Genomic DNA, 13,823 nt, shown 5'->3' with positions numbered 1-13,823 from the left:
CTTTAGGGCCTTCATCAACAAAAGGCCAGGACTCTGAGAAAAAAAGTGTTGACCTTTTGCACTGTTGCATCTTCACTAGTGATACAGTAGTGATGGATTACAAAGCCCACTTTGGCAGAGAGGATGAGAGCAGAGTCTTTCAAAGACAACGATGTGTGTGGGATATTTTCCATGCCTCTTCACCAAGGGTGGGAGCAAACTGAATTCTTGCTTTTCAAATCTGCTGCCTTCAGACATGTCCCAGTGGTGGCTGGGTAAACCTTCCAGAGGCCAGGGGGATGTATGTACCAGTATGATTGTGGGTTTGTCAGTCAAGGTGTCAGCCAGACTGACGGGTCATTGTGTCGACTGACAGCCGGCAGAGAGCTACAGCACTTCCATTAAGAGGGAACATCACTCACTGGCTATTACAGCCACAGTCCTCTCCTGTTCACTGAGATGCAGGATAACAGGGGCCTCCTGGTAGCCGAACAGACAAGCAGACACGTCTTGTTGTTCATACAAATGTACTTCAAATTTGCACAGTGTTGATATGCAGAGCTGGGAAGATAATGCATTGCTGGACTTTCAGTGTTTTGATCAAGTCTCAAGCTAAGAATGCATTTGCAGTAATGAAAGTTTTTAATAACTACAACTCAAAATATCAAGTGAAATGCGCTGTCTGAGAGGGCAGAGACACCACTTATCATACAACAGACAAAAAGGTTTCTACATTAACGCGTCCAAGACTCAAGGGTGATATATACACATTAGCACAACAGAGCCATCGGCAGTGTAAATAAACTGTGGGCTTCTTTACCTTGTGGAGAACTTCACCTCTTTAAGCGGCCTTATTCTGTGTTTTCACAGAGAGTTAGCTGCTAAAACCACATGTATTTCTTGGCCAATAACAATTTTTTTGATTTTCTGGATTCAACAATGGTTGCTTGGCAACCTCAAGGTGACAACAAGCATGAGTTTTCTTTTTTCCTCTTCTCCTTTTTTCTTTACCTTTAGCTGGCCACTTTTTGGTACTGCGGTAGAGTTCATGGACTTGTTTACTGTATTACAGATTCATAATGAACTGAAGCTTCCAGGCAGAAAAGAAAAGTGGCTTATGTAAGCTCACGACACATTTGCAGTCGGCCACAGTTGTAATAATACAACTTTTGGTAAACACTGTTTGTCAGCAGAGTCGGCACAGACAGACTGTCCTGACTTTAGAAATGTCACTCTTCAAAACAAAAACTGTAATCTAACTCTAGTGTACAGACACACACGCGTTTTCACACACAATGCACAAACACCCACAAATTCAAAGGCAGGGACACAATGGCTCCTACCTCATCTAGTTCAGAGATGTAGACAGGCTTCTCTTCAAAGCCAATAGGCATGGGTTCGTTGGGTGGGATCTCCACCTCTTCATACATCTTACTGTTCTCTCTGCGGATTCCCTCGGGTAGCAGCATCTGAATGTCACACACAGAGACGGAGAAAACCCAGAACTCAAAAGTGACCTCAAAGACTCAACTATAACACACCTGGATTATAAAACAGTGTGAAACCTGGAGAGGTATTCAAAGTCACAATATTTACTATATCAGAATTCAGCTATACTTTGATAATAAGTTTTTGAAATTCCTATATCCTTCAGGCGCCCTTGAAATACAAAAGAGACCAAACACACTTTGATCTAATCGGTACATGTTTGAACATATACATATATGTGAAGTACAGCATGTAAAGGCTAAATTAAATAGATGATAAGCTGCCATACTGTCCAATAAATGCTATAATAAAAATACAATGATGCAATAAATAAAAAGGAAGTGATTACAATTTTTGATTTGATTTTTGGCACACTTTTGTTGTATTGTGTGGTGTATGTTTAATGTGATTCACGGCATGACAAGATGTGCTTTTTGTAGTACATTTTGTCACACTGTAGTCTGTGGAACTGTGGAAGATTCACTATAGGGTAGTATAGGAAGGGATGATATAGTCAGTCTGGATTCTGACAGTCGACAATAAGAATTTACTGTTTTTTATTTGACAAGGTCTTCATAAACCACAATTTACAACTGAGGTTAAAACAATCAGATAATACATATAGCATTTGTATAAAATCAGTATAATAGAACCAAACATCAAAAATGATAGGAGGTCATGATGGATTAAATCCATCTGAAAACAATCTTGTGCTTTGCCCAACTTTTAAAAGCAGTCTACATCTTTAAGAAATGGACGATTAAGCTAAAGCTTCTGGGTAATATGTCTGTTTTTGTGGTGTGGTATAAGAGCAGACTAAAGACCCTCACTGTGTGTAGTAATAAATAAAAAGAGTGAGAAAAGACAATCAAAAAGAAACTAGGATCACACATCAGTTCACCTTAAGACTTTCCGCTCTTTTTGAACATTTCTAAATTTGTGTTAAATATGCAAAGCAAATGAATTATCACACACAATGCAGAGACTAAAACGGTTCACTCAGAGCCTCACCCTTGCTCCTCCAACAAATGCAGGCAACTTTGTAGCCTCTGCATAGCTGTCGTAGACATTGGGATATCGAATGCGTTCATACACTCTTTCTCTGCTGAGTACAGGCTCACGTCGTGCAGTCAGTAAGGCCTGCTCCCTGTATGAGGAGACACAGTACATACCAAAGATGAACAACCCAGGCAGCAACTGCAGATAAAAGGCCTTGAGGTCAAAGAAAGAAGTCAGTGGCAGTGTTCTGTCAAAGTAAAGGAAGGAAGGAATAAACAGCAATGTCATTTCAACAAAAACATCAGCACAATGTCACATCTGAAACCACTTGGGTCCGAACATGAACCCTCATATCCATCCATATTTTTGCTTTAGAGAGAATGGTGCAGTTGATGATTCAAACGAAGAGGCACAGATGTGAGGCATTATGTTCGTTCCTAAAGTGGCTTACCTCTGCTAATCTTTCCCTTCACACCGGGCTGAATTTGGCCATGCTAAGTTTTTAATTAAACAGATCGCTGCTCTTTTTTTTTTTCTTCTTCTTCTTCATCCTCTCAAATTAAACTTACTGAAAAATCCCCTACAAAAAAGACATGACAAGCTGATGTGTTGCTGTGCCGTTTTCTTTTGGAGTGGGGGGGGGGGGGGGTGTCATGAAAAATGCAGAAGCTTGTTGGTTTTGGTGCTGATACCTAAGAGCACAGAAGGAAACGGAAAGACAAAGACAAATGGGGGAGAAAAGTGACCAAGGGAAAGTTTGGGAAAAAGTTTTGGAAGTGATATACCGCTGAGCTCTCATCTCTCTGGGGTCAAAGGGCATGACAGCATCTGAAGAGTCGCCGTCATCTGTTCCTTTGCCTCTTTTCCTCTCTCTCTTCTCCTCCCTGCGGTACATCTTCATCATCTGCTTCTCCTGCTCCGACTGGATGGTCACCTGGCACCCATAGGTAGGCTTGGTCACTTCGCCACTGACTTTTCGGCCCATTTCTGGACGAAACACAAGCACAAACATGTAAAAAAATAACTCACCGTATTCAGGCAAGAAAGTGGAGCTGATGAACATGTTCTGATTGCATCAGATCGAGGACCCAATCACACATTGTGGAAGTGACTTGCCTGTCACAAGGCAGACATGCTCTAAAGCAGACACTGCTTTATCATCTGTTTTACTGTAATTGGGACAAAAATGTACAAAATAAACATCACGCTGTATTGAGGAACACTTGAAACTAGCAACTATAACCATAAACCCTTAGGAAACTGTTTACTTAAGTAATAAATCAAGAAAGAAGTAGGGACATTTTCGCATAAGCTTACATACACGGGACACAGCTGAGTCGTCCCCTGCTGGCCAAACGAAGGAATGTCTAAGACATTTCCGAGTTAGCTTCACTTTTCAGAACCATCCATATTTTACAAAGTCAACAAGTGTAGTCACAAGAGTGGAGCTGAGGTGGAGATGTCAACTAAGAACAATGGTTCCCATCCTCAACAGTTTCGATTCCCAAGTTTAACTGGTCATGTTCTAATTTAGCCTCCTCTGTATTTAGAAAGACCTAAAGTCTAAGGTGAAAGTTCCACCTGGAATGTTACACACCATGATAGCTAAGTTAGACCTTAGGCAGTGAAGTTAATACGGTGAGCACCATCGATACAGCAAACAATACAGTGCACTGAAATGGCAAACAAATAAGAATCAACGTCTTGAAAAGCCTTCCATGTCATTCAAATCATTTTCATTGTTTGGTTGTTGAGTAAGCAAAAACAACTTTGTACAGAGTGATGGGTGAGACAAAAACTAGAGTTGTTTGACATGAGTCTAATGTTAGTTCACAGTTTGCACGGTGGCAAAAAAAGAAATGGTAGGTTTCTCTGAATCGATCGAGAAAATCTACTCCAAAGGGAGCGAGACAATGAATTATGAATTACACCTGCCATGTCCATACTTGAAAAGGGCCTGAGCGAGGATAATATAATTTCTCATATGTTAAGAGCTTTCAGGCCCTGGTATAGGCAATCTGAAAGAGCATTTATCTCTGGATGAACAAAAGCTGTCTGTCCTCATTAAGAAAACAACATCAGGTCAGCCAGTTTCAGTACAAACTGATTCATATTTAAGCAGTAACAATGATAGCCCATTGATGTCAGTAGCAGGTGCATGTGGCACTGCATGGGTTAATGTTTCCCATTGCAGCCTCCCTGTTTGTGGCACAACAGCTCAATAAAAGGCAGAATTGCTCTTGAAAACAGATGAGATCTGATGATTGCACTGGGGCCTGGGCTGATTGACTGAATGATTTCTTCTTTATCTCGTCTAGCGGCTCTACCTGCTGCACATTCTCCCTCTCGTTCTAGCAGCTCCTCTCTTCCTGTCACTCTTACCCTCCCTCCCATTACCTCTCCAACTCCCTACCCCGTTAACTCTGTCACCCTCTATGCACCAATTCCTCTGTCTAAACCATTCCCCGTCTTTTACTTTGTCCCTCTCTGGGAGCTATTGTACCTTATTGTGTGTCTCCAACAGTGACTGCCTCCAGATCTCCAGGATTCTCATTTCCACAAGTGATCATGGTGCCATAATCACTGTGAAGAGCAACGCCAAGATAGATTTTGTTTGTTTACAAGATGATGTCAAGGTGTTTTCACACATTGGAAACTGTAGTTTTCCAAAATCAATAAAATGTTCAAGAACAGCCTTCTCGGTGACAACATACAGCAGTGACTTTAAAGGCTAACAACCTTAACTGTTATATCACAAAACCCCAAGGTCCTAAATTTTATCATTTATTTCGGATAACATATTTGATAAATATAGTGTGTAAATATCAAACAGTTATCAAAACAAACAGGAGTGACCATTAAATGTTGCTTTGCCGTTGCTATCTATGGCTGCAGTTACTAGCTGGCATTAGCTAATTAGCTTAGTTAGCCATGCAGTTAGCAGCCCTATAGCTGACTCAAGTATGCTTGGATAGAGACCTCAAATCACCAGGGGAGTGTTGTGCTCAGCCTCCCAGGGAGTCGGACTAAGTCAAGACACAGCCTATTTTACTTTACTGAGACCAGTGAAAACCAGTTTGATGACAGGACATACAATGCTGAGATGATTACTCTGATTCCAGAGATGATGGCTACATATACATACACAGGTCCCACTTCCTCAAACACTTCATCACTGCCATTCTCCTTCTTCTTCTTCTTCCCGTCCACTAGTTGCCCTCTGGCTGTTTCTCCTGTACCAGTTATTTCACTCCCACATCTACTCATTCCTGCCCTGTAAAAATCCCTAACCCTGCATTCACCTGACCTTCCCCACCCACTCACTCAGATACTTATTCAGCCAATGCCTACCCATACTCTGTCAATTCATCCTGGTGGCTTTGTTTTGGCTTTTATCTTTGCATTTGATTTCAAGTTTACATTATCTGGACCTGTTGCCTGGGTACCTTCCTACCTACCTACCTACCTATCAGTCTGACTGCGTGTTTGTCTCTATCATCAATACATCATTGAAGCCATCCTGCTGCTTCCTCTCCTCTGCATTTCTGTTCAACACCTGTTGTCCATCATAACCAGCAATGACAAAATGAACTGGCCAATAATGGATCCAGCAGATGGATCACTTTTGGAAGATCTGCATGCATGTACTCTGTCATGACTAACAATATGTCTCCAGTAGTGAGGAAAGGAACGTAGCCTTGTCAGTGGCATGCCGGGAAGTGCCTTCAAAGCCTTGGGTGAGGACACTGCTCCCTGGAAAAGCAGAGGACTCTCAAGGTTGCTGGGTTCAGGTCTTGACCTGCTATTATCTTGCTAGTTAAGTCTGCTAGCTGCTTTCCCTGAGCCAACTCCCCTGCTACTTGTCCTAACTCAGACCGAGCAGTCACCATCTACAGCGATCATCATTGGTGTATCTGTCCATGATTATACCATCTGATGTCTGATGGGTAATCAACCTATCTGAAAGGTGTGACATATGAACATACTGATTCAAAAGCATAGAGATGTCGCTTGAATATTGGATGTCCATTTCAAAAAAGACGAAAGCCGCGTCCAGATTTATCCAGAAGTGTCTGAGATATAATATACGGTGTCATCGGTTGTTGCCAATATGACCAGGGCCAGTTTCTATAAGTCGGAAGTCAATCTCTTTCCACCCATATGCTAGGCAGGTGTTTCAGTGGTCATTCCAGAAGTCGATAACGATAACATGATGTGATCATATCTTCACTATGCAACTCCATTAAAAGTCAGTACTGGATAATACTGAATTACTGCCCAGCCCTATGTAGCTAGTTATTATTGGTCTTGTGAGCATACAGTTAGTCCACATAAGGCACATAAGACCAGGACATGACAGTAGGACTAGAAAGTGCATGTGAATGTCAGACTTTGGATGGTAATCTAATCCCCCTGTTAAATTGCAGAAAAATCTCCAAATACACACATTTGCCAATAATATATAACAAAAAAACGTAATTTTGCTACGACTGCTGAAGTGTTAATGAAATATTTCTGCTATCACAAAGTCGTACAAAGCACTCCATAATCCCCCCTATAATTCTCTCAGCTCACAGTGTGGTTTAATGATTTCAATACACGGCTCTCACCCACATATAAACCCAATAATTGCAAAGACAGTATTTAAACGTCGAATTGAAATCAATAATAAATTCTATAAATTACCCGAATACCTCAGCAAGCCTAATAGCTTTCCTTGTTGTCAAACGTCCTTCTCAACAAGGATGATGCAAGAAACCCTGCATCCACTGACTTCTCGCTCTGTATTAGTTGTCACACTTGCTTCTGTGAGCTTAGTTTGTACTTGAGCGACAGAGAAAAGCATCCATTCTGATCGTGGCCTGAGGAAATTGTCTAAAATGCTTGTCAGAGGAACACTGGCATCAATTTGTTGTTAAATTCATGACAGAACCATTGGCTAAGGTACATCAAGTCTGAAAAACTGATTTCTGTGCGGTTTTCTGCACATATTCCTCGACACCTACAGGACCACACTTGAACTGAAAAAGAAATATGCTTAATGACCCAGTAAGAAGCATTTGCACACACAAACACAACGCTCGATGGAAGGCTATTTCTGTCAAGTTGAAGTTGTCAGCGTCCCACCGGGCTCCTCTCAGCACGCTGCTTTGCTGCTTCACAGAAGGTGGAATAACACAGGTCAAACATTGATAATGGTTCTCCCTTCTTTAGACTCACAACTGTAAAGTAACAGTAAAGCAGTACTGAAGGTGAGCTACTACTGCAGTAAAAACATAGTTATTATGTCAAAAGTATTAGCAAAGAAGTGCCAGTTTATGCATCCAGGGCATGGAGTAACTTTTATTCAATATTAAGGTTTCACATCCAGAATAAACACTGCTTTACTGTTCAGTGCACCATTTTCTTGCAGACTTTGCAGACAATAAAGCCAAAAACAACAAGCTGACAAAGGTAACCTCTGAAGAGGTAACATGGTAAAAGATGTCACTGAGCTAAGTGGAACTGCAAACCTGGTGAAAATTCACTGTGGGCTTCTTGCTACAACTGACATTATACAGTATTTACATATTTACAGTATTTTAGTATTTTTCAAATCACTATTCGATTAATCAACTGATAAAGTCTGTACTGTCCTCCTTTTCCACCATACTCTCTATTCCAAATAAATGCAGTTTGAAAGTTATTCTCAAAGTTAACAGCCAGCTATGCCAGTTTTCCTGTGTTACTCTCTGTACAACGACAGAAAAGAGAGATGAATGGAGTGACAACACAAGGTTAGGATCAGAGAATGTATGTTTAGGGGAGGCCATATTATTATGATACACTGTGTCATGGTAGGTAAATCTAATTGCACTTTTACCTCAAATATCACTTGGTTTGTCCAGCACCTGTTAAAAAAAAAAAAAAGTTTTGGATGCACAGACATGTTTATTAATTGTCCATTCCGTAATACCACAGCCTCTATGAAATGTGGAGAGGAGCCACCAAGAGAATCCGTTCTTTGATAAACATGCAAGTGCCAAGCTGCAAACTGCAATTTAAAAGCTAATCAGCAAGAGACAGGCATTCCCACTAAATCCCACTCTTCCTGATGGCATGCAAATACTGGAAAATTTAATCAGCCTTTTTTAACCCTCAGTCGTCAAGGCAACACTAATCTCAAAAGCTGTCTGGCAAGTGAAATTTTTAATGCTGATCAAAAGTTCTTCACAATGAGAGCGACATCAGCTGAGGTCTGAAGCAGCATATGGGTGAGAGCGCAACTACGGTGTCTGCTTTGGTCAGAAATGCAGTAACATATTTACATTGCTGCATTTTTGTGGTTAATTTGCACACAGCAAGATAAAAGGTAAGCCCTAACTTCACACTTACCGTATTTTTCGGACTATAAGTCGCACTTTTTGTCATTGTTTGGCTGGTCCTGCGACTTATACTCTGGTGCGACTTATATATTAAAATATATACGGCAATTTCACACGTTCACACTGACAGCCCCGAGGGGGCGCTCTAGGCTGGTGTGCCAGTATCTGCTACGCCCATTACTCCTGTACCACCGAAAAATTAAAACTTATAAAGACAACTGAGAAAGACTGAACACAACTGCCCCAAAAACAAAATCAGACCCTGCAGATTACAAGCAGCAAGTAGTGAAATATGCAGCCGAAAACGGTAATCGAGCAGCTGAGAGAAAGTTTGTAGTTAGCGAGAAACTTGTGAGGGACTGGCGAAAAGCGGAGGATACTCTAACTGCAATGAAGAAAACCAAAAAAGCTAATCGTGGGCTAAAAGCTAGGTGGCCACAGCTAGAGGAACAGGGTTTGGTAAACTTATGTTGTTTATGTTATAGTTATCTGAATATCTGTTATTGTGTTACATTAACATACCAGACACCCATTCAGCCCGTTGTTCTCTAACCTATTTTTATTACTATAATTTACCGTTCAAGATGAAATATCTGTTCTTGGTCTCTGATTTTATAAAATAAATTTCCCCACAAAAAAGCGACTTATAGTCCAGTGCGACTTATATATGTTTTTTTCTTCTTCATTATGCATTTTTTGGCTGGTGCGACTTACACTCCGGAGCGACGTATAGTCCGAAAAATACGGTATTCACAGGTACCATATATTTTCAGCACAGATAAGAGAAGATATGACTTTTTCCATCAAACCTGTCATCCTGCCAATATTAAGGATTTTGACAATGAGGGTGGAATCTATTTCCACTCCCACTGAATTCAGCAATACATGATGCACCGCAATTGCGATAGGAGTAATGATTTTAACGGGAATGGTAGTGATGATGAGGTGATTATGACATATTCCTTTACTCGTTTTAAAAAGGACTACACGCCACCGACTACACTAATCATTTCACTGTCTAATATTACATGTGAATTAGAGTCAGTGGTATACATCAATGATTTAACCTGCTAAATGAATGAATAGAGCAAGCAGTCGACATTAATTAGCTCATCTAGTATGTCACACCTAGTTTTAAATTCTATATTTAGGACATGTGAAGTTCAAAATACTCCACCAACTCTGCAGGATGAGTTTGTGTGACTTTAAATAGTTTGCAAGGATTATTCTGACAAAGCAGGAGCTCTCTCTTCTAATCTTCAGCCGCTCTTTGATGTCTCCCTTGCATATGGATCAGAAGACAGCTCGGGCAATAAAATATTATTCATCCTTATCTTTCCACCAATATCTTCAACTACCGTACAGCACCACTCTACACATTAAGAGGTTAAAAACAAGAAGAGGAATCTGTCACCTTAGGACAAAGGAAACTGGGGGTCGAGACACAACTGGCTCAGGAGGGAGGAAAGCTTTTGAAGTAAAAAGAGATACAGGCAGGCACATCAATACCAGGTCTGCTTTAGTACAACTCACTACCAAGCACCTGAAATACTATCTCATACAAAATCAATGAACTCAGCTTTAAGCTGCCAGGAGAGCAAGATAACTACAACCAGTGTAAGCCTATTCTCCACAAAAGCCTGTGCTTATTTTGACCTTAGCAAAATCATGCACATGTCAGCCTTTTTTCCCTCTACTAACTAGTACAGAATGATATTCTATTATTTCTCTTATTCATGAGAAACATTAAAGCAGGGACAGAAATAGAGAGCCTGCCCGCAAGGGAGGCTTTAGTCTGGTTGCCATCATTCCTAGTAGATGGTATGAAAGACGTGGAAGAAATAATGAAGAAGTGAGTTGAAGGGAAAGGCCCGTCTTTAGGTAATAGCCTTTCAGTGGTTTGACTCATTTCACGAGCGTGTGGAAAAAACACACAGCTCAGAGGACATGCTGTCACAAGGACCGCAGTGATTTAACATAGATCTTGTGGCAAGCATACTGACTCACTGAGTCATTGAATTTAAGTACTCACAAAATATACGACAATATTATACATATACATACACATATGTACATACATACATGCACATTACATAAATATGCATGTCTAGCAAAACAACAAAAATGCTAGACCTAAATCAGGGTAGTTCATACTTTTGACATTGTGATGAGTATACAACTACAGTATATTACAACATTCTTTGCTAGCCTTCAATGGTCACCTGTGAGCTTTAAAATTGCTTTTAAGATTTTATGCTTTTAAGAATATTTTTAAATAATTTAGAATAAGTGATCTGCTAACTTCCTATGACTTTGACAGCTACTTGACATCCTCTGGCAAGGCTTTTCTAATGGATCCAAATTATCGGCTTCTCACTAAAGATGACTGGGCATTTCCTACCCAGGCTGTGGAACTCCTGCACGGGTTCCTCTTTGAATCTCATTTCAAAACTTTTATCTTGTGGCTTTTTTCCCAGATAAAACTTGTGAGTGGGACATAGTGACACAGCTTCAAGGTGAAGACCCCAAAATTAGCGTCAACAATTCAGTATGTGACCAAATGTGGAATATGGTCACAATCTGTCCGTCTGTTTCTGAGTTATGGTGTTGGATAATGGACAGAAAACATGATATCACAGTGAACCTGACCTTTTGAATATGAAATGTCAGCATTTCATTTTATTTGCTGAGACGTTTGTGCGAAATTGTTAGGGTGTGAATTCTTGAGTTATGGCAAAATAAATGTTTTATAAAGTCACAGTAACCGTTGACCATAATCTAGCCAATCAGTTCATCTTTCGGTGAAGTAATGTTTACTCTAATTTGAAGAAATTCCCTCAAGATATCACGTTCATAAGAATGGGACGGACTGACAACCTGAGAATATAATGTCCCCAGCCAATAGCCACACATATCACTGACACAGAGACATAAAAATAGCACTGGAAAAATGTCCTGGTCTCACATCTCTTTGTAGGCTGACTTGCAAAAAATAACAACTCTTAGCAGAGCCCATTTCTTTCATTGTCATTAGAAACATATAACTGATCACACAAACTATTCTTTAATTCTGTGTAATACTGACAATATTTAAAAAAAAAGCAATCCATATATAACTTCTTGCTATAACCTCTAGAGTAAAGGCTCTTCACTGTCTGCACAGTTCTGTTTAATCTGCTTTTTTTCTTTTATCAACACACAGTCATATTTGATTTTCATGATCATTTCATATAGTCAACACAAGCGAAGTTTGTGTTACCACAGGGATGACCTGGTTGCTAAGAGGCTGCCTCACCCGGTTGATAGCCAGTCCTGTCAGGTGGGATGGCGAGGAGGGAGTCGACGATGGCCGTCCTTTGCTGGAGGAGAGTGGAGATCATCTCTAGCCCCTCTGGACCCAGCAGTTCGAACAACTGGGGGAAGAGAGCGCAAGAGAAGGGGGAGAAAATCAGTAGCCGCAAGCCAAATATACAGTGGAAGCAGGAAACATACCAGCGCACACACACCTCTAAACATGTATACATATTCTGTGGCTCACCAACACCCCCAAACACGCCACTACTGCCAAGTCTGAGCACCTGGTAATTACCATCCGCCTGGTACAGAATATGCTCAGGCGCTTAGCCTCCCAAACATAGCCACCTGGCACTTAGCAAGTGACAGAAAAAAAAACAACAACAACAACAACAACAAGGAATCCTGTGCACAGCAGCAGCAGCAGCACACAATTAAAGGCATAGTGGAGACAGGGCTACATAGACACTCATCAAGATCACTGCGTGACTCAAGTGGAAGTGCTGATAAAGTTTGTGCTTTATATTGGAAAATAGTAGACCTGAGGGCCTGGGGTATGTAATTTGAACATTCAAAACAATGCAGTACTTTTTCCTCCCTTTCCTCTCAAGGCTGGTTTCAGGACGGAGGTATGGTTTGCTCTTTCAGTCTGTCCTCCCCTGGGAAGGCAATAGTCAGCGCAGCAGGGAAGTAAAACAACAGACGCACTTTGATGTCAGGTCAGCCATCGTCTTTGTTGGGGTTATCTTTGTTTCTCACTGCGGTCTCTTTTATATCTGTTCTAAATTTATATTGGTCCCTGCGAATGCCTCTGTTTTATTAGAGTTGACTGCATGTTGAGAGTGGGTGGGAGACGGTGGGAAGGGCTGGGGTTTCACGTGCTCAAAGGGATTTTTTTAATGAACTCTCATGAATTCTGTCCTTGGAGCTGACTGATTAAGTGTGGATTCCACTGGGAGTGAGAATTTCTCCTTCAGTCCACCATCCTGCAGGAAAGACTAAAACAGTTAGTATTTAATAACTGCACATCTGAAAGGTTACAGGTCAGGAGTGTAAATATTTGGGGTCCTCCTCCTGTGTCCTCTCACTTTCTGACATTAAATATTCAGCCTTCTCTGCTCAATTTTCACCTGGTAAACGGAGCAACGAAAGCATCATTTGAATTAAGTCTCTACTGGGCCAGGCTGCTGAAACCAATTCAACATGAAGCTCTAGTCTATTTAGATTCATTTTAAACAGTTACATATTCAAAGCAATGCAATATGATGATTTTGGCAAGTCTCACAGTTATGCATAAATGTGTGTACCAATGTATAAATTGAAGTAAGTAAAAATGGGAGACAATAACAACATCCTTTGTGCTACCTCACGATGACAGTATAAAAATAGATACACGAATAACCTGTTCAAACAGAGTGGGAATCAGCTAATTAATAACAGGCTGCTTGTCTGCTCGTTCACAGATGATGCTGCCTTCCAAGTCGTAACTCCGGACTCAGAGTGATATCACATCCACTGAAATTTAGCTTACTAAACTGGACACAAAAAAAAAGACAAAAAGCGTAAAAAATATGCAAAATCACAGCTTATTTTGTTTACAGTCGAAACTCAGTGTCTTCTGCAGACGACCAATTTGACGAGTTGGAATTCTGACTTCGGGTGGCGTTTGAATTGTCACTTCTGGCTTCGGAAGTCAGA

General features: G+C 40.8%; 1 protein-coding gene across 1 annotated transcript in view; it reads right to left on the bottom strand.

Annotated features, from left to right (window-relative positions):
- The window catches only part of ascc3 (activating signal cointegrator 1 complex subunit 3), a 136,195-nt gene that overhangs the window by 104,823 nt on the left and 17,549 nt on the right, over positions 1-13,823 (bottom strand). The window contains exons 5-8 of the mRNA XM_046400567.1: positions 12,127-12,244; positions 3,252-3,453; positions 2,479-2,614; positions 1,323-1,448 (exon numbers count right to left, since the gene is read on the bottom strand). Of these exons, the coding sequence (XP_046256523.1) occupies positions 1,323-1,448; positions 2,479-2,614; positions 3,252-3,453; positions 12,127-12,244 (582 nt within the window). The remainder of the gene's footprint in view (positions 1-1,322; positions 1,449-2,478; positions 2,615-3,251; positions 3,454-12,126; positions 12,245-13,823) is intronic.

This window comes from Scatophagus argus, chromosome 9 (assembly GCF_020382885.2).
Source record: "Scatophagus argus isolate fScaArg1 chromosome 9, fScaArg1.pri, whole genome shotgun sequence".
Lineage (NCBI taxonomy): Eukaryota > Metazoa > Chordata > Actinopteri > Scatophagidae > Scatophagus > Scatophagus argus.
This window is presented reverse-complemented; position numbering and strand designations above follow the sequence as displayed.